The sequence below is a fragment of the Pieris brassicae genome, chromosome 12 (genome assembly GCF_905147105.1).
Source record: "Pieris brassicae chromosome 12, ilPieBrab1.1, whole genome shotgun sequence".
NCBI classification, from domain to species: Eukaryota; Metazoa; Arthropoda; class Insecta; order Lepidoptera; family Pieridae; genus Pieris; species Pieris brassicae.
This window is the reverse complement of record NC_059676.1, coordinates 11,026,302-11,047,961: the sequence shown is the minus strand read 5'-3', so window position 1 is coordinate 11,047,961 and position 21,660 is coordinate 11,026,302. Positions and strand designations below refer to the sequence as shown.

General features: G+C 37.8%; 1 protein-coding gene and 1 non-coding gene across 5 annotated transcripts; both read right to left on the bottom strand.

Moving 5' to 3' along the window:
• Positions 1–3,422: 3,422 nt before the first annotated feature.
• Positions 3,423–20,670, bottom strand: LOC123717040 (serine/threonine-protein kinase par-1-like). Of its 4 annotated transcripts, none has more exons than XM_045672795.1 (23): positions 20,293–20,670; positions 13,913–14,029; positions 13,689–13,752; positions 13,012–13,166; positions 12,807–12,938; positions 12,553–12,676; positions 12,344–12,466; positions 12,029–12,147; positions 11,357–11,447; positions 11,212–11,261; positions 11,027–11,113; positions 10,829–10,942; positions 10,458–10,535; positions 8,580–8,721; positions 8,391–8,467; positions 8,215–8,306; positions 8,049–8,136; positions 7,876–7,954; positions 6,510–7,394; positions 6,095–6,201; positions 5,883–5,958; positions 5,740–5,804; positions 3,423–5,585 (listed from the first exon to the last, which is right to left on the bottom strand). In XM_045672795.1, the coding sequence occupies exons 1-23, from the start codon at positions 20,440–20,442 to the stop codon at positions 4,146–4,148; spliced, it is 4,455 nt and encodes a 1,484-aa protein (XP_045528751.1). In that variant the 5' UTR covers positions 20,443–20,670; the 3' UTR covers positions 3,423–4,145. The 4 variants fall into 4 exon arrangements, with proteins under 4 accessions (XP_045528751.1, XP_045528750.1, XP_045528753.1 ...); XM_045672794.1 differs by having other exon boundaries at positions 7,876–7,957; positions 20,293–20,669; XM_045672797.1 differs by lacking the exon at positions 6,510–7,394 and having other exon boundaries at positions 7,876–7,957; positions 20,293–20,665.
• Positions 10,627–10,698, bottom strand: Trnae-uuc. Its single transcript has one exon. It is a non-coding gene; the product is annotated as a tRNA-Glu (tRNA).
• Positions 20,671–21,660: the final 990 nt, after the last annotated feature.

The window sequence follows — 21,660 nt, the reverse complement described above, 5'->3', positions numbered from 1 at the left end:
TAATGATAATGTATGTTTCAGGCCCACCTGCAAGAATAAAACGTTCATACATGGTTAAATTGCGACAGACATTGCAAAGTTGGGATTTAAATTACTATTTTAAGAAGATTAATTAATAAGACATAGAAAAAAGAAATTTTATTTGTAAAAAAATAATTCCATAGATAATAATTGATTAATCTAAAAATATTAGATTTGTAATATTTATTTTCAATATGACATAAAAATGTTGGGTACCCCTTACTTTTTTAGGTCCTTCCTGTAGTCACATATTTTAAAACCCATCAATCTTTGGTGTATCGTGCTAATCTTGCCCTTTTTATTGACATTTCTGATGTCACATGATCTTTTTCAACGTTTAGTAATCGTACTTAATTAAAAACTAACTCTTTATGCTAGGTGCTTAATTACCTCGTTTTATTACTAAAATATTTTTTATGTAAATCCTACTTTTTCTTTAAAAAAAAACCCCTCCCTCGTTACAAAAATAAATGAAATGCAGTTGGTTGTTTAGTTAGTGTTACGAATGTACTAATTAGTTAATGAGTAGTGTCACGTCAAGTCAATCGTTTAAGCTTTCAGAATCACATCAAAAGTTAGTCGAAAAATAACATAATATTCTAATGATATTTAGTTTGTCAAATTATTAATTGTAAGGGTTACCAACTTCCGTGATTTGTTAAAATAGGAAATGTATGCAAAAGCACAAAGAATAATAGTTTTATTGTCCTGTTCCGTTTCCTTTTGTAAAAAGGACATCCGCAGGGACCAGGAAGACGGATTAATTGTTGTTTGTAATAACTTTGTCGGTCAGACCTTCCGACGCCCCGGCGCATTTGTTATATACTGGTGAATATGAAATATAGAGCTACTCACTGAGTATGTAGATAAAAATATAATATGCATGTTTCCGTAGCACAGTTGATTTGGCCAGATACAAGAAATTATGATTTTCGGATGACTCTATATTTACGTAAAACTTGGTGCTTAACGTTATTTGCTTTGGAGTAATTTAAATAAAAGCTGGTGAAGGTCTGAGGTTAAGGAAGGGATTGCTTAGGCATTTGACACGTTATTGTAACGAAGTTCATAGATAATCCTAGATAATTTAGGATTTTTTTAAAAGCCGAAGGTCTGAAAGGCATCCTAGCTTTGTGGGATGTGGGGGAGATACAGAATGCCTTACAACGCTTAACACCAAGAAAATCTGCTGAGCCTACTCACGGAATCCCTTCTCCATATATTCAATCATTGCCTTAAAGCATCAACATTCCCATATTTGTTTAAGGTCTATGGAGGTAGGATATATAACGCTTTCTGCGTTTGTTGGAAAGTCTGAAGCTCCAAGCGCCAAATAATCACACTCGGCTTGGTGAATTTACTCAGGGAAGCACCATTTACACGTGTTTTGTGCATTCTGAATATTATTGCATGTGAGACGGATATAAACTTGTTGGATTCACAAATATTATATCAGAGATATCCTCACAAAGTTAACCTTGTTATAATATTAGTATAGATAAATTTAGATTTGCAACTAAGGCAATGTTATTTGAAAAAAAAGTACACCACAAAAAGGTTATAACGAATCAGCATTAATATCGAATGTGAGTACAGAAACGACATTATTAATTAGTATGTTAAGGTAGACCAATGAAATTGTTATTTTGAAAAGAATTAATATGTAAACTACGGAACAGCCTATTATAATGCCTATAAGGATGGTCATAAACAGAACATTTAAAAATGTGTGCTTTGTCTCAGAATTAACTAAAACAATGAAAGCCAGCCATATATTATTATTATTTTTAAAAATAATAAAATAAACACAACAGCAATACAATAAAAGGATGTTTTTTTTTTAATATTAAAAATTATTAACTTTTGGTACGTTTCCGTGCCAGCCTATGTTTCGAACTTCACGAACAAAATTAAAATATATAATTTAAAATTTGAAATACATCGGCTATGTTATTTGTTATTCATTGTCAAAATATTGTTTTCCTCTGTTACATAAAAATTAAACTAAATTTCTTCGAATTACACAAACAAGTTGTTATAGGTACCACCACCCCTTTCGTGGTTCAAATAAATATGATGTTAAACAGTCGATAATTGGAATGCAACTTTAGATTATTTATTTTAACTGGAATTATTCTAATCTAATAATCTCGCTTACTACTATTTGTTTTGCTTTAATGTCAAAGATGGTTGCGACTTTTCTGTGACGTCGATAGTAACGTTAGTTACGTGTTTTATTGAAATATACGTTAATCTATTTATATCGATTGTTATTGGCGTCCATTTAAAAAACAAGGTTCGTTATGAGCTAACCTATAAAGGTCACGTGTTATACAGGATTTTTTGATTGGTTTACCCTTCCGTGGACAAACTTTTCTGTGGTCACTGATGATCTGTGCCTACCTTAAAGAATCCAATCTTACAGAATTAAATAAATTAGTCCAAATTAAACAAAACACATATTATATGACGGCCCAACAAAGCAGTACCGAAACAAATCTATGCTCTTGGTAATTGTAAACTTCATAAGCCAAGAATTAAATGATGTCAACACGTATTATAAGTCACTTCAGTGAGAAAGGTCAGGGCAAAGGTGTGCAAGATATTCAAGAATGGTCGCCAAAAATAAAATGAACGAAACGAACCGAATATTTGACATGTAAGGAGGCTGAGTTGTCAATCTTGTGCTACAAATGCAGACAGTCCACATTTTGAAATTAGTCGATCACATAGTCACGTGAGTTTAGCTGAAGCAAGAAATATATCTCCGAGAAATGTAGACACAGCCAATGCTTCTACAGTTACTTTTAGGTCAAATCTGGTTACCTGACTGCCTCGTTTCTGCAGTGCTTACGAAATGTTCACCCAAGTACAAATTATTTCTGGGCTATTATTAGAATTAAAACAGGATCTCTTGAACCGGGGATGGGGCGGTCGAAACAGCATCTTGAAGACTGTGGCAGATGACCTGGCTTCGCCTATCATGGGGAATTTTGTGCGTACACTTGTCGGTTCAGATCGACTAGCGTATGCATAGACTTTTTCATGAGTTTTATGTTTAGCTTTTTAATAATAATATACTAACACTAGTCTGTAAGTTTATACTAATATAATTATATTATCTGAACAAATAAATAAATAATAATTAAAATATAGATATGGCTGTGTACTTTTTTAACGTTTTAATAAAATCGATTCCGTGAAACACGATGTGTTTCCGTTTTTTAAATTGATGAGTGTAGTGCACATAATCAAACGAACAAACTGTTTAGTTTGAGTCCAACCGTCAATTTATGCCTTGTCTAATCGTATGAGGTTAAGCTTAGGGGCGTGAGACACTCTATTATCTCCACGTGTATCTCTTTTTACAGAAAGAGCCACAAGAAATAAAACATAAACAATAGTTATGATTGGAATTATTTATTAAAATATTATTTACAATATTTTAACGTCTAACTACTTATGGCGATATATATGATCTAAACTTAAAACTATACGTTTTGTTCAATGATGGGACAAAAAGGATATTTTAAGACACTTTCGTATAACTTAATTATTATCACATGAAAACCTTTTTGGAAAAGGAAAGAAACAAAGAAGAAACGTCACGAACCAGCCGTGAATCAAAACCAAAGCGAACGAAATGCAACAAAACGGTAAATTCGGTTTAAAAAAGGCTTAAAACTATATTTACACGATATCGGAATAAATAGAACACAATATACAAACAGTTTATACATAAAACTTTACAAGTTAATTCTATATACAATATTGAATATTCGATTTGATGGAGGACATCCTACATGCCTAAATCTGCTCTTCGATTCTTCTCTATGGCCATAAACAAAAGTTAAATGTAGGAATTCCCCCGCGTCACGTTGAAATTGGCTTTCTAAAATGGGAATGATGAATACAGTTCGCATAAATGCTCGACCTCTCGTTCAATCTGTTTTCTGTGAGGACCTTCGTAACTTCGTGAAATGACACATTTCTGCAGGACGGTTTATTTTGGAAAATAAAAACGACACGGAACTAGGGCAACGGGTTTTCCTTAAAAAACTGCTGTCAAAAGGAGTTTGAATTGAGACATATAACCTCAGTGCCCTAGTTCCATTCACAACCACTTAAACGGTCAAGCTGGTGATCAATTGTTGACATAGTTTCCCATACTCTCTCTGGTCTCCTGAAATTCTTCTCATTTTCAAGCCCTTTATCTCTTTCGCTTTATTCTCGCACACTACCAACTCGATCTGAATACCTCCCGAATACTCCAAGTTCAAAAAACCGGTCAGCTCGTCGGTGTTACCGGTTTCGACGATGTTCTGGGGCGGGACGGTCTTATTTATCGCCTCTTTGAGTAATTCCACTATCCTGTGCGAGTCGAGTCGGGAGCAAACCGTGGAAAGCGCGACTTCGTAGTACTCCTGAACGCACGAAACCTGTTGCGGGCTCAGCAAGATGGGGATTCTTTCTTCCGGTCGACATATCTCCGTCAACCTCAAATCCATAGTGGACCGTCGTATCTCGTCTAAATCTTCTTTCGGCAGACACACGTCTTCGAAATACTCCTTGACCTCTCCCAAAACGCCCTGAGCGGAGAACGACGTGCGAGGCGTTTCACCCTTTTCCGAAAAACTGCCGCGACCGAAATCCGACTTTTCCGAAAAGGAGGATCTGCCGAAGTCACCTCGCTCGGAAAAACTACCGCGGTCGGAGAACGAAAACGATTCCCGGTGTTCGGAAAAACTGCCTCGATTTTCGCTAAATCCGGAGCTGATGGAGACTATGTTCGAGTAAATAGATTGAACGTTTTGCTCACAATTCGGGGAAGCGTTGGCCGAATCGTTGCTGAGGGAATCGTCGCTGAAGCCGAGCGACTTGTCGCTGCCGCGTCTGGGCCTTTCGAGGTATTTGTCATCTTCTTTAGGAGACGACATCTCCGAGTCTTTGTCTGCCGTTTCCGTTTCTTGGCTGACTTTCCTGCCGATGCCCTTGGTTATCGAGGGTCTGTCGTCCAAATCTGAAGGTTCCGAGATGACAAATTGCGGCAGCGGGTATTTAGAATTCTCCAAACTGTCGACGCTGTCTTCGGAACTCGAAGCTACGAGAGTAATTTCGGAGCCGAGACAATCCGTCAAACTGATCTGCGGATGAGTCGACGGATACGTCGCATATCGCTGCATTTGGTCGCCGACACCGACGTGGTTTCCGTTACCGATTTCTTCTTGGATCATGTCGAGCGGGGATCCAGGATTCGATATGGGGGAGTTGTTCAAAGATCTATGGGCGACCATATGGATCTGGGGATGAATCAATAACTGCGGGTAGTTAGTTTCCATTTCCACATTACTACGGAGGTCTAAGGGAGATTGGCTCTGAGGAGTGCCCCGGGTGATAGACCCGGTGTGGAGATAACTCAGACCTTCGGTTATCTGGTGTAAGGGAGACCCGGGACTGGAAGCTCGTCCGAAATTGGTAAACGACTGTATAGATTTTAAAACTTCTTGAGACACGTGAGGCGAGTACAGGGTGTTCAGGTTCAGCCCGAGCTTCAATGCTAGATCCTGTAAAGAAGAAGATATCACGTAATCGGATAGAACGGTTCAGTTTGAATTTACTTAGAAGTAGAAATGCACATTTCTGATTGATTTACGTGAGTGTCACACGGTATACCATTTATGATTGATCAATAGAAAGACAGATTAAACAAAAAATTACCCTGTCTCTCTGATAATCTCCGGACAAGTCGAGAGGAGGAGACGCGCCCGCGTGAATCGGCGATCCTGGAAACGACAGAATTCAGTCACATTGTCATATTTTATAATCGACAGAAACTATTTTACGGTTTCAGTCAAACTTACCGGGCAGGGAGACCGGATGGAGCCGCGGTTCGGACGGCGAAGTCCCACTCTGTCCCGAACGGCGCTCTAGTCCTCGCTGAAAGAAAACATACGAGACGATCAATACATTTGTGTAACATTCGATAATATCGAAATAACCAAAACGATAGAAGACCTCGCTTTCATAACACGCATCGGAGGCAGAGGAGTCGACACAAATACAACACACTCACCTGCAGCTGCTGATATTCCAATCTCGCCGAAGCTATGTCATGAGTCTGTCTCGGGGGCGAGCACTCCGCTCTCCTGACTGGCGAATATCGTTCCGAGTGCTCGCGAGCTGTTTGGTGCGACATTGATTAATATATGTAAATATAAATTGTCGTCGAATCGGAATAAATATACATTGAAAGCGGAAATTTTATTCTTCCCGACAAAAATTCTTACTTTAATTCAGTTAAGTACATAAAGTTAATAATTCCAAATGCAAAAACACTCAACAAGCCAAAAACCACAAAAACGGTGCATAATTATAAACATGTAAGCCTCACCTCGCCTTCGCCGTAATCACACGCCCAAATAAATATCATTTTATTTTCCCACCCTAATCTAAGACTCCTGCACCCGAATAACAGTAAATCAATTTACCCATTTCCTGTACGGTCGGCAACATTTGGAGTTTAACGCGTTGGGGTCCCGAATACTTTCGTTGCCTGTTGAACGCGGTGCCGGCCGTTATGGAACCGCTCGGTATCGCGTTGCCACTCGACAGAATGGTGTTGACCGGCGTCCCGCTCGTGATAGACCCCATCGGAGTGCCGACGGAGCCCGCGTCGGGGAAACCGTCGCCTCCGCCCGGAACCGAGCCCCCGTTGGAAAAGCTGGACGTGTTAAGATTGGGAGTTCCGCTCGTCCTGGAGCCCGTGCTATTCACGGGTCCGGCGTTGATCGAAGCGATATAATTTTGCTTCTCTGCGGGGTAACATTCACTATCCATATTATCATTTGAGTTGGGCGTCGCGGCCGCGTTGAAGTGCGGAGTTCCGCTAGTGATGGATCCAATATTGCTAGAAAAGTTGAAATTAGCAATAGAATATTCGACGTTCATCGGCGTTCCGGAGACTATGGCACCCTGGTTGGGTGAAAATGGACCCACGCTCGGGGTGAACGGAGACGCGGCCTGCGAAGGTGTCCCGGACGTGATCGACCCCATGATGCTCCCCTGCGGAATCGTTTCTAGAACCGGTTTCATAGATTTGCCGAAGCCGGGGGTGCCGGCCGTTATCGACCCCTGACTTGGGGGACTCTGGCTCGCGTGCGGGGGACTAGAGTAGCCCTGACTGTACTGTCCCGGTATCGGTGGCGTGTATTTATAATTGGGCGTTCCGGCGGTGATGGACCCCTGACCGGGCGGGCTCTGGTTGGCGCGCGGGGGGCTGGAGTACCCCTGGCCGTATTGTCCTTGAATCGACGGCGGTAAGTAGTTCCTTTTCATCCTCGCTTCGACCTCCATAACTAATTCCGGACTTATGACTAGTGTTAAAAAAAATAAAACAAAATTAAAAAAAAAACACAAAAATGCATAGCCGCATGCGCCACTACAGCGACGTGATTCATTTCAATACCTCTCCAACTCGCCAACCCGGCGGTTACACTCGGTCAGGCCAAACGCCATTTCGAACGTATCTCGATTCTCAAGTCGTGCTTTTGCCTTCGGGTATTTCCATAAATCACGTCGATCGTTCATACAAAAATACCTACATCAAGCGGAAATCTACTTAAAAACAGCTCACTGACAGGGACAAACATACATTTTGTTTAATTTTCTAATTAAAAGCGAGAAATTCATTAAAATCATCAAAATAAAGAAACATATCGACACACACACAACACTGTTTCCGTTAAGGGGAACGAATAGGGTCTAAACTACGAGGACGCTTAATTCTAATGATCTCCTATGTACTGAAGTGCGACACCGGGTGACCACAGAGTCGCGGACTGCCGATCCACTCACCGGGGGGTCTCTCCGTGACCGTCAGTAGACCGGTCCTTCTGACGCGTATGTTCGCCGACGACGACGGCGAAGAACTCGCCTGCTGAGAGAGATGTAGAAAAATTAAACCCATAGATGCCGCTTCTCAGTCACACTTGAGAATCTGGCGTTTCGCGTTACGGTCTGACACTCACCATAGCGGCGCTGGACGCGCAGACCGTGGCGGCGTCTTCCGGCGTGGCCATCGTGTGGCGCTTATTACTCCCGCGGTTCAACATGTACCTGGAAAGTGTCAACGTGCTTTACTCGAATAGACCTCGGGCGAACGGCGAGCTTTCTCGAGTTCCGTCGAGGGCCGACCTGCACAGATTGGTGTTGTACTGCGAATCCGAAGTCTGCTCGTCCGTCCGGTCGCCCCGCTGTAACCGATCTGTCGTGCCACCGTCGGAGACCTGTGCGACCCGCGAAACACTGAGATTAATATCAGTTCATGAAATGATGATGAAAAAGCAAGTCGTGACCGGGCGTATACGTACGTGATGCGGCGCCGCGTGCGAGTGTGCGCGTCCGACGTGCGCCCCGCCGTCCGACGCGCGTCGCCCGAACGACGAGGCTGATCGTATTAATCGTTTTAATAAGTAAACTGTGATCGATCGCTACGCTTATTTTTAGATAACTTATGTGATTTCTAGGCTTCCACGATTCATATACGATTGAGTCCTCACCGTGGGGGAGCATAGCCTGCGGCGGCTTCAGCAGCTGTTGGTCTTTAACGCTGAAGTGGTGCGGAGGCCTGTGCTGCACGGCCGGCAGTTTGCCCGCCAAGTCCGTGTGGGGCAGGAGCGACACGCGGGCCGCCGCCTGTCGCTGAGGAGATAGAGGGTGCTGGTGTCAAATTTTGGGGTTGGGGTACTTTGACTTCGATATGATTTTGTTAGGGTAGTTAGAAAATTATTGTGACGTCATCTGACGAATAGTATAAAAGCAATGTAAGATCACAAGGTACGGTATTCTCTTTCTGGCGTCCGGAAAGGTTGTAGTAGAGTCGGCATTCAATTAACTGCTGTTTGTAGTTTGTTATAAGTGATTAGTATAACATGGCAATATACACGTGTCTAAGACTTTCTTTTTTAAGTATATTGGTATCTCTGCCTTCAGTACTTCTTTGTATCCCCAGAATTTGTTCCATGACATCCTAGTTCTCCTATCAACTGCATCATGATGCCGTGAATTTTGAAAGATATTTCCTTACCCAAGTAGATGTAGTTCTGCACGTATTCTAAGGGGTATCCATTAATTTTGATCGGATCTTGTAGGTAATTTGTCATTATTTTTGTTTAATTCTAATCCTATTGCTCGACTAACAGAACATAGTTCGTTTATCATTTCCTCTATTTGTAGTGATGTTTCTGAGAATAAAACGATGTCATCAGCAAATCTTAAGTTGTTTCAGTAATTACCGTCAATAATTTTATACCTTTTTGTGTCCAATTAAGCTTTTGCATTATGCTTTGAAGTACTGTTATAAATATGGCAGTAAGTGGGTCACCTTGTCTAACCCCTCTTTTATGGCTATTTTAGGTCCCCTTTTTTCTAGTTTGAGTAAATATCCTTAACTAGTTCAATCATCCCTGATGGTACCTTACAATCGGCATAAGGGCAGTCCACATACTGCTGTGTGATATGGAATCGAAAGCTTTTGCGTAATCTATAAATGCCAGATATAGTGGTCTCTTTTTTTTTTCTTTTTTTTATACGTGTATATTGCCATGTATTTCTTACGGTAGCCAATCATGGATATTTCACTCGAACAGAAATAGAAAAATAACAACTTGTCAACGAGCAATGGAAGGCAGTGTATTAAATTTAAAACTGAAAGACAAGATCAGAAGTACACAAATTAGAAACAAAACGAAGGTTATTGATGCACTATCCCATTGCAAAAAACTTAAGTGGAAATGGGCGGGTCATAACGCTCGAATGAACAATGACAGATGGACAAAGAGGGTAACAAAGTGGAAAGGGCCTCCAGGAAAAAGAAAGCGTGGTCGCCCTCTTGCACGGTGGGCTGACGAGCTTAAAGTTCGGGGACGAGGGGAAAGTTGGGGGAGAGGATTGGGAGAAAAATGCTCAAAACAGAGAGAGATGGAGCCAATTGGAGGAGGCCTATACTCAATAAGAGGTCCTTGAAAAAAAAATGGAAAATATATATATATACATATATATTTTATGTGTGTGTTTATTTTGTAAATTTTCAAGGAATAAATGAGGCTTAATTATTATTATTATAAGTGATTAGAAAAGTGTTCTAGGTTTATTATGAATTAAGTGTTGTAGTTAAGTGTTTAAAATCGCAAAATAATATTTAAACAGTGTAATTAGCGTAATTTGTTTTCATGTTTTAATAAATTCCTGATTCTAAAAATATTGATAAACATCGCCGAAGGTGTTCACACGTGTTAGTCCCAATAATTAATAATTTTGTGTGTTTAACACTACACTAACTATTAACACAACAAGTCTCACCGTTAGGTAGCTTGAAATTGTGTAATAAATGACTCAAGTTTAAGACTCAGTGCCGGTACAAAGGAATAAAAACTCACGTGTAAGTGTGTCGATGCGCAAAGTGGCGCCGGCCTGAGATCGGCCGAGGCGGCTCCGAACGACGACTGTTCGCCGACCTTTAAAAGTTTAAAATTAACAAAACAATTAGTTTAACATATAATTAAGAGTAATAATATTTGTATCGCCAATAAATAAATTAAAAAAAGATTCCCGTACCGGGAATCGAACCCGAGCCTCCTGGGTGAAAGCCAGGTATCCTAGCCACTAGACCATACGGGAGATAGAAAACTATCTGAAATTGCTCTTTGGTTTACAATCATGAATTTATTTAACTTTCTCGTGGGACGCTCGTCCCCGTTGATCTCAATTTTGACAAAAGTACTTGGGTATATAGAACAAATGGGTGCACCTGCGCGTGTTGCGCGTGTCGGCAATCGCCCGGCCCCACGGTGTGGCGTCTCGTGGCGTGACAGTCCGTCACTCGCTGACGCGGCTCTTCTTTCGGGATCGACACTTCGCCGAACTGTAAGCCAACATTACCTCCGTTGTACGAAGACGAAAGCCATTTTCGACCGCAAATAATTCTACACTGAAGAGAAACGTTTACCCTCTCGAGTCCGTCCTCGTTTCCATCTCCCGTGAGATAGGCCAAGGTTTCCTCTGCTTCCATACTCTCCTCGCCGTCACCCTCACTCTGAAATGCAGAAAAGTATAGAGGATTATTTTGAGCTTGCAAAACATATAAAACTCAATTAGGCGAGACAGACAAACAAATATACGATCTTAACTCACCTTACAACTCGTGAGATCCAAGGGCAGGCCTAAGTTTGATTCCAGTGAATCTGAAACGATTAATAAAAAATATTCGCCCAGTATCGGAATCTGTCCCGTTCTATTTTAAAAAATACATTTTATCAGAATTAAGACAATTTCATACCAATTTGTGCTGTCTCTTCTTTTCGAGTATGTTTGTCCACGAGAAGATGGTAAATGGCCGAGATGTGGTCGAATCTCTCTTCTTCGACTGACTGGAAATTATAAATTTGTAAAACCTTATTTATACATATACATATCATAATCGACTCGGATACTAACATACAGGAAAACGTTTCGTAATAATGATTTATTTGCAAGAATATGTCAAAAATATGATAGTGGGACAATCTAAAGTTCGCATATTCTGGCACATATATTATAATTGGAAATTCGTCTTAAAAGGAATTTTACTTAGAAGTCACAACCTAATAAAAATAATAATTATTCTATTTATTTTCTCCCATAAAACATTTACAACAATAAATAAGATTACAGTTGGAGAAGGTATTGTTCCAAAAGTGAAATATTAAGTCGCCTTTTAAAAAGTCCAGTACGAAGATCTTCGAATGCCTAACTGACCTCCATTGCCGTACAATGAGGCTGATTTATTTCCAATAAATTCCAGATGAAGAATTCCAGAATTTTTGGCACAGCCAATTTATCCCATTTCTACTTCGACTAAAAATATGTATGTTCTTGTGAACGAATAGTGACATTTAAAAGAAAGAAAAAAGATTTAGTGAATATCACTAGGCTTAGGTAAGGTTATCTTTTTTATTAAAGTACATATTACCTGCTGTATAATCTCGTGTGTCAGCCCCGGTAAGGTCAGCATCTGCGCAAGCGCACTACTTGCCCCGCTCGACGTGTCGTTTACTCCAATGTGACATGCGCAATGGCCATCTGATAACTCTAAAAAAATTATAAAAACTTTTATCGCAAAATTGACCACATTTTGTGTCGTCCTCTTTTTTCCGCCGCGGAAACTCTTAATGAAAAATATTACAAAATAATATCAATAAACGGGTAATAAGTATGAAATACATCAATTAGGAAGTAGACAAAACTTTGTCTTCTATAATATGTATATATATAATTATTAAAATACCGTATGTTTGTGCGCTTAAAGTGTTACAATGTGTCCGAAGCCACCTGTGCCTGCCCACCGCTCGAAGCGTCAGTCGCCTGTCTGGATCGACCACTAGCATGTGACGGATAAGGTGTTCGCAATCTGAAATGAATGATATTCCTCCTTGATGTCTTGGTTATCGCTCCGCAATGCCTGCGCAAAGCACCAGCAGTACGACTGCCGCTCACCTTGTGACATAAAATAAGGAATCCTAAACTTCCCGCTGACGACCACGCTTCGCAGTTCACTCAGCGTACCACCGTCGAACGGTAGAGCACCACAGACTAATACGTATAGTACCACACCCAGTGACTGAAAATGTTCAAATTTAGATGAAGCATTATTTCTTGTGTAATTTAAACAATAAAGCAACGACAAGTGTGCGAGTTGCGTACACGCAGTAAAAGCAAAATGGAGGTCAACAATATCTCTGCGGCACTACCCAAATATCAGCTTTCGGTCCATCGTACTGCCGGCCTTCAAACAGCTCGGGCGCTGCGTACGGAGGGCTCCCACACCACGTCGACAGCGGGGAACCCGATGTGTACTCGTTGCTAAACCCAAAGTCTGCTAACTGCAATTAGTGAGTTAATCTAATATATTGTGCTCCTGTGCCTTTTCATATGGCATCAGTTTCGCTGAGTTACCTTAATATTCATATCCTTATCCAGCAGTAAATTCTCCGCCTTTAAATCCCGGTGGACCACACCGTTCGCGTGGCAATAGCCGACCGCGGCCACCATTTGAGCGAAGGCCCGCGCCGCTTCCGACTCGGGCATACGGCCTCGCGACACTAGGTGATCTACCCGCAGGTGGGAAACACATCGTCGATATATTGACGGGCTCTTCAAGTTCAAACGAAACACTAACTTCGCGATACGATTTAATGACACGTAATAGAAATGTGTATGTTGCAAACACGCAGTGCATATGCTGTAAGTCTATTGCAGACCAAGTCATGACTGAGTTTCCCAGAGGGAAATTCAACTATTTCTATGCGATTTCACCATTAGCAAAGAAACAATAATTCTACAGACCATCTGTGAGAAAAGATGGTCGAATTGAGGATGATGATGTTAAAAGAATGTATGCTTAACGATAGCACCTATTCCATCTTGTCTTGGTTTGTAATCACCAGAGGCTGACCTAATCAAATTGACATATACTACTTTCACTAGACAGTGCACACAGAGTGATGGAATTAAAGTGAATTTCTTGGGTACATAATTATAGCACAAGTGTGTCTCCTTAATATTCCACTCGAGACCTGCCTCGTTATTGGGATACCGGTGCTTAGGTTATAGAAAATTCTTTGAATACTTACCAAATATCTCTCCGTTCGGAGCATATTCTGTCACTAAGTATAATGTATGTGTGCTCTCCATCACCTGAAACGTGAAAAGGTATTTCTGCAATACACAATATTTTATATATACATAGTTGTGTATTTCACGATACGTCTGTTATCAGTTAGATAACATTCCATTGTAAGTGACTTTTTGAACTATCGCGATTTAAACCTGACATAGCAAGAAAACAAATGCTCACCTGATACAATTTGACTATGTGTGGATTCCGAAGTCGTTTCATTATTGCAATTTCCCTGAATGTCTTTTTTAAATTGTCTTCGTCTAATCTCGATTTGTCTATTATTTTTATTGCCACCTGAAAGAGAATAAAATATTTTCATATGTATCTTTTCAATAGTCGATTAAGTTTGGCAAAACACATACAAACATATATTGAAATAACTACAGTAAGTTTTTTTTCTTACGACATCTATTTTGTTGTGTCAATACACATGAAACGGAATATTTTTAAAAAAATTGTATTAAGTCTATGTATTGGACTTTCATTATCATATTCAAGCATCGCTCCCTATTGGATTTGCCGGAGTTAACAGATGCGAGCAATGGTAAGCATCCGGCCCGGTCTAGAATCTGCCGTCTGGCGTCAATTTTCAAAGAAGCTGGGACGACCCTCTTTGTTAATCTGACTTCCTTAACTTATTAGGTCACATCTAAATTACTGACTGGTTGGTAGCAGCGAGGCCTAAGACAGTCGGCACCTGGCTCTTGGAGGGTGGGATGGACTTCCGTATGGCAAACTACTTGTGTGGACACGTTAACTTAGTCTCACTTCTCTCGGACAAACACTAAATCTGGCACGGCCGCAGAGCAGGCGGAAAATAATACAAGGGATCAAAGACATCTCATCCGGCCGTTTGCCATCGTCTCTAACGATGCACGTTGGCTCCAAAAGGGCTGATTAGTTTCTTTAATATCATATTTCTTAAGACCACAGAAAGTCACTGACATCTTTTCGTAAATTACTTCTATTTACATAAACTTAATAGATTCCATAGTGGGCTGGACAACTGTCAATACATCAGCTAGTGGTCAATCTATTTGTCCTAGACTAAAGAACAAAACAATTTTTCTTGTTATCAAAAGGTGTCAATGTAAATAAGCATAGTGTTTAAGACGTATGGCGCAATACATGCAGGGTTTCGCACAGTTGGGCAGTTATCAGCCGGTTATCATTATCAGCGTCACTATCAGTTTATCAGCAACTGATCTTGAAGCATGTCTACAATATCAGAGACCGTTCACCGCAATTTCGACGAGTAAACTCAATAAAAAACTTTGTTCTTAAGAAATTTATGAAACTGGCTTCATTAAAAGAAACTTCGACTTTGAGAGAAAAGAGGGCGTTACCATGAGCGCTTAAAACGTGATTGATATCATATTTTTTGTGTATTGCAAAACAAACCTTGAGAGAGAGCGATACACCGCTATTTCCTTTACTAGAAACCACCTTTACCACTGACTACCTATAGGCACTGAGATTTTCTCGAGTCTGTCTCAATTGAAAAAATAGCTATAAGCATATATGTTATCCGTATCGTATCACTTGGCACTCCACTATTGATTTTTAATTCGCTAAATAAATGGATCGTGTGCGATACGAACGTACGTGTCTGGCAATTAGTCTGTAAAAGGCCTGGTCAAAATTTAATTTTTAAATTTAGTCAGACATATCGGTGAGATTATCAGCACGTCTCGGGTCACGAGGCTAAGGGCACACCCTTGACACGTGACCCAATTGCCGGTAGGGTCGCACAACAGTGTACATTCTACAGTGGTTCAGAGAAACTACACAAATCAAAAAGTGGACTAAGTTTTAATTATTTGTTCTAATAAGTACGCTTGTATCTGTACGTGTTAGATTGACACAGATTAAAACTAGAATTGCGTATTGTTCAATTGTACATTATAAAATTAATTCTTTTTTTCAAGTAGATAGCTGACTAACGAGTGTAAGAAAACAATTTTTTCTCTAAACTTTATTACCCCACTATGAAAAATAGTATATAATGCAGATAAAGTCGCAAGCTAGGTACACGTATCAGGCTAGCATTCAAATGCGAATAAAAAAGCCGGCAACCAGTCGTCGACCCGCCTTGGAGCGGCCTTGCGTATGCTTTTTTCTTTTTTGTTTTAGCCCTTTTACGAACACAATTGTGCATATATGTATATTTGTACCAAAATAATAAAATGCTACATTTGTGGAAGAAATATGTATTTGTATAAATATGTACATCTCAGGAAGTGGATCGTACTTGAAATCTTTATTCTTGACGATAAATCTAATACTATCTTGAAAAAAAAATGACCAAAACGGTAATCGTATCCAGTATTGGTTATGTATTTTGATTAATTCTTATTCATTTTCCATACATTTGGTATATTGTTTACTACTCGACATTTTAGAGTTAACCCAAGTCAAATACGGCTGCGGACCACTGCTAGAGTTATGGCTAGATAAATTGAATTAATTAGATTAATAACTAGTTTCTAGCAAATCTTTTGTCCAAGCTGGAAGGACTGGCTCAACTGATATTCCCAAGGAAAGGAAAAATGTGGCCGCTCCAATCGATCCTAGCGACGCGCTCAGTGCTGCAACTAGGCATGAACAATATTATGCTGGAGCCGAACTCATAATATATAGATAAGACGATAGTGGGTATACACTATTAAATTCTTTCAAAAGTTTTGATTATTAAATACGTCGCCGGCTAATGAAGCTGAACATTGACAATTAAACCTTCAAAAATGTATTGTGTCATACATTTATTTTTGTACCGGAAATAATAAAAACTATCTATTTTTAAGCATATGCTTATCTTTTTTCTTGAGCTAAATATAACTATGAAGGAGAAGTGACATTTTTGCCATTTAAACGGCGGTACCTTTTTCCTACATGAGTATAACATGCGGAATAGTCTTTGAAGACGGTATTGGTTAAGAAATGTAATCGACCTTAGAGTACCTTGTGCTGCATCTTCACTTAATGGCACAATAAATTCACCCAACCATTGACCAAGTATAGTCCAGTGGGATGTGCAAGCTATTCGACAATTTAAGAGGATAACTCGGCAAGGTTATAATTTATATTGGTATATATTATATATACCATGCTTAAATAATTAATGTAGATTGTTATCATAAACTACTGCAAAACGAAGTCGCTGCCTGCTTCACGTATGCTTAGATCTTTTTATTTCTTTATTTAAGCCACACACCACACCCACAGATGGTGTTATGCCAGCAAGTATACTAGTATACTATACATGAAGGTGCCCTTAATTATGAGCAATCAACATTAGCAACTAACTAGATAAATTAATAACTTATAGTAGAATTCAAAGTTAAAGTTTAATATATCTTAAACGCTTCAGATGTAATACGCATAGTAAAATATAATATGCTATAATATAATAAAAAACTATGATGAACGTAAACTAGAAAACGCAAATATATTATTAATATGTATTTCAAGCGTTGCATTTCAGGGAAATAATTTAAAATTTATTATTCCTCATAATTTATAATATAAATATGCTTGCCTCAGATGTGTAGCCAGTGATAATAAATAATATTTGTGTTTACGTGTGCCACTCAAAACAACTATAATTATTTCAATATGGCCACATTTATTTTTATTAGTTTAAACTGTTTAGGCTTTTATACTAGCCTCCCGACAGGTATCGCAAGAGATATAATTTGTCAAAATTTGTCAAAAAATAATGTTATACACCGTAAAAGCAATTACCGTGCCATTAATAAGAAACAGTAATTACGGAATCTATGACGCAATTTAAAAAAAGGTTTCATTATTCATGTAATAGTTAATAAAATTCAAAGTACTTAATATAAAAAGCATTATATAAATGTTTTATAAATTACTGACTGACTAAAACTGCTAATTCCTGATAATTGATTATATGATCTAAAATAATCCTTGCCTTATCTATTGTATACAAACTAAAATAAGATACAAAAGATATATATATATATGTACGAGTGCTACAGGTAATCGGTTTGTTAGGTGCCCCATGACCGAAGTTTCTATTTTACGCGGTGTAATGATAACTCTAAAATAATGATTGTATTGTTAGACTACATAGGGAAAAGTATATGTATAGTCCAAGCCTAATAATAAAAGAAACTTTAACATACACGTCGAAAAATATGTTATTTATTATAAACGAAGACAGTTTATTTTACGAAGCGGCCTACCATTGAGGTAAAAATTCTCACGTACAAACTAAAAAAAAAATTTTTTTAATGATTTTTTTTTCGTCTTAATTTTAATTTAGTTTTAGGCGCAAATTAAGTCTACTTAAATATTTCGAAATTTTAATTTCAACATTTATTCGACGACGAGGACGTAGGTGGAGGTTTCAGTTACCTTAAGTTCTTGTGGTCCTCGCTTAGCCTAATATCCTATTCGCATAATATTATCCATAGTATTTATAGCACATAGCTATCAGGTGTAATCTTAGACGTTACTTTAAAACATTAAGTAAATGTCAAATTAAACCATTTTAAAAAGTAATCTTCGATTGATCGTACAAATATTTATTAATTTTATATAGTGCCTAATTATTGATGATTTAAACCAATTAAACTGTATTTTAGGGTCATGAGATTACTAAACCATTAGTTTTGTATGCGATTTTCTATAGTAGACATCTCACTTTCGATACTGACAAGTCTTATTAAAAATGTAGAGGATAAAAACAATTTCAACATATATTTATATCTGCCAGATTTCCTTAGCATATTTTAATCAGAAATACACTTACACACGAATATTCTTTAGCATCTTTAAAAAAAAATTAATGTACTCTAAAGGTTTAATAAAAACTAGCAACTATTATTTAGACAAATGTATTTTGAATGCATAGGGAAGTAAACAATTGAAGTATAGTAAGTGTAAAATCAACTATAATATATATTTATATTTTTCTTTTTCAAAATCCAAATTCATTTTAATTTAGAATTTCTTAAAATGCACTAAAAAGCACTAACTCTTAAATATTATTAAGTACAGTTTAAAAGCCATGCTTTCAGACAGCTAAAATGCTAAGCCACTTCATTGTTTCATATGGATAAATGTGTCTGATAAATAACTATGCTATCTTAAATCCCTAACTCAAGAAACCATGGGTTGGGTGCAGGAAGTACACATAAAAGCTAATAAAGTAGGCATAATTTCTATCGTACAATTTCTTTGTGATGGTAACAATAGTGTGGCGTGGGAAGATTTCTAAGACATGTGGAAACTATAATCTTCTGTAGGTATGTAGAATAAATTATATGCTCTCATTTTACTAGTTCAATGTACTAATAAACTTTGTAAGACAAACTCTTAACCTAAACCTAAAGTCTTGGCTCAGAGGAATGTGGAGAACAGCTGCAAACACATATAAAACTTAATATTGATAAATATTCATTTTTAAACTATATAGATATAATTGTATTTGCCAACCTGTATTTCAAAATATATCTTAAATCTATCTACGGACAAGTACAGTATTCTACAATGTCAATTAATCCAGTTTTAAGAACAATTAAATGATTTTTACTATTCAAAGTTAAAGTCTTATATTATATAGTCTATATACTAAAAAACTTCTGTCATAAAAATAGTTTTTTCTAAACTAAAAATAAGCAGACAGACACATTGATAAAAGTTGACTTTCTCTATTCTTCATAGTATAAACATAATTGGACAGACACCTTATTGCTTTTGCTAAAACTGTAATGTGTAAGTTTAATATCCAAAATATGCAGAAGAGAACTTTTAAGAGTTTGTTTTTATTATATAAGATTCCAATAAGACTTCACAAATAAACTAAAGGTAAGGTAAGGAAGGTAGTAGATGTCATGGTTTAATTCAATGCTGTGTTTATGTGATAAATAACATGTCACAATATATTTTATTAACTTTGTCAAACTTTAATAATGTGTATTTCAAATTAGTCTAAAACTTTAAATTGGAATGTAAATGGAATCTAAATCTGCTTTTCAAGAATAGTAAATTACATGAATAGTCAAACTTTTGTTAGAAATTATCACATGAATGAGGAATCAAGCTAAGACATGTTTTAATTGGTATCTTTTCCTATACTACAAATAGTATGTCTGTTTAGTATTTAAGTAGTGTTACTCCAAGATGGTTTTAACAACATAATTGATCTGAGTACATGAAACGATGTTGCCAATTGAGAATAATTGTCGCACAAGCATTTTGGAGGTCACATTTATGATAACAGAATAAAAAAAGGAGTAAGAACTTTTTGAACGATTTGTATAAGCCGGCCGTGTTAGAAAGCGATCAAACTAACGCAAGCCAATTGTAAACAATGTATCACATAACCAGTCGGGTTATAAGTTTATTTTTTTTCTGAAGTCCAGCAATTTTCGTCTGTCTCATTCAAGGGATATCTCTAACCTGATTTTAGGTCTTCGCCCGATGTCACGCCAATATCAACACAACACATACACTAAATAAAACCAGTTTAATCAGGTTTAACAAGAAAACAGAAAATAAAACACAGCACCACTCGTGATACCCACCTTACTTTTAGTTATAACATGTGTAGCGAGTTTAACAACTGCAAAATTTCCGGTCCCTATTGTTTTTTCCAGCTCGTAGTTTCCAACACATACTAACTGGTCGATCGGAAAATGCTTGCTTTTGTGCAATGGCTTAATATTGCAAGCCATTTTACTATCCGATCGCGAAAAAACTACGTCAAACCCATACGGTATGGTTGCTCGCAGATTACTGAAGTTAGTTCGACTATCGGCCGCTTCAGCGCTGTCGTCACTCACGTCACTCGCTAGGGAAGTACAACTGAGTCTTCAAGGTTTCATTAATGATTACCAAATCACAATACCAATTATAGATAGGATAACATTTCGAGATTTGATTTTTTTTTAATTATAAACTTTATCTAATACAGCAATAACGCTACAAGATACATAAGGATTACAAATGTTTCCAAATAACATCGCTAATAAAATGATAACACTGTCATTTTCATTGGCTACAACTGTACATCCCTGACTCTTGAAAAAAGTAACTTAATTCACTACCTTTACTCTACGCGTGTTGTCTCGCTCTAACTGGTTAGCCGTGGTAACGTCAGATAGAGATGGCAGGTGCAGTGACGTCAGAGGTCGCTGTTTACGTCATACGCGGCAAATTCAAACGAGTGATCGCTCACGTCAGTAAAATGTATCGATTTTTCGTCTCAAACTAATATTCAAAGGTACAAAGGACAAAAAATATTAAAGATTTCTTTGTTATAGATACACTTGGGCATGTGAAAAGCTCTGCAGCTATCATACAATTTGTTATCAGGGGTATTTTGGTTTTAATAAAAGTTCTAGGTTCCACCTTCTTAATAAAGAAAATAAAAGTATAGTGATGAAAAAGAGATTTCAGTTTAATGAAAAAGAAAGAGTATGGCAAATATTTCTTTATTAATATCATGGAAACGACATGTCACAGCTAGATACAAAGTACAATTATCGCGATATGTAACAGTTATTGCTTTCATCGGTTCGCAGTAATTAATCGTTAATAAGGATTCCGTATACCATTGGTTATACAGAAAGCAAAAAGACCTGTGGTTTTAGTTAAGGCACCTTCTCTCGATACTGCAGTAGTTCTAGCAGAAGAAATCATTCACCAGAACGATTAAACAAAAAAAAAATTCAAACTGATTATTTTAGTTTGAAAAATGTGCATGCAAATTTGAGAACCTCGGCTATTTCTGAATTCGGTAGAATTGGTCAAACATTGCCCATTCAATTGTAAATGTATGTAGTATATTCATGAACCTGATAATACATATCGTATGCTATCCGATAAGGGAGACAGCATCATCTATATATTATATATAGGAATCTGAATGGGTCATTTACCCATCCTAATTC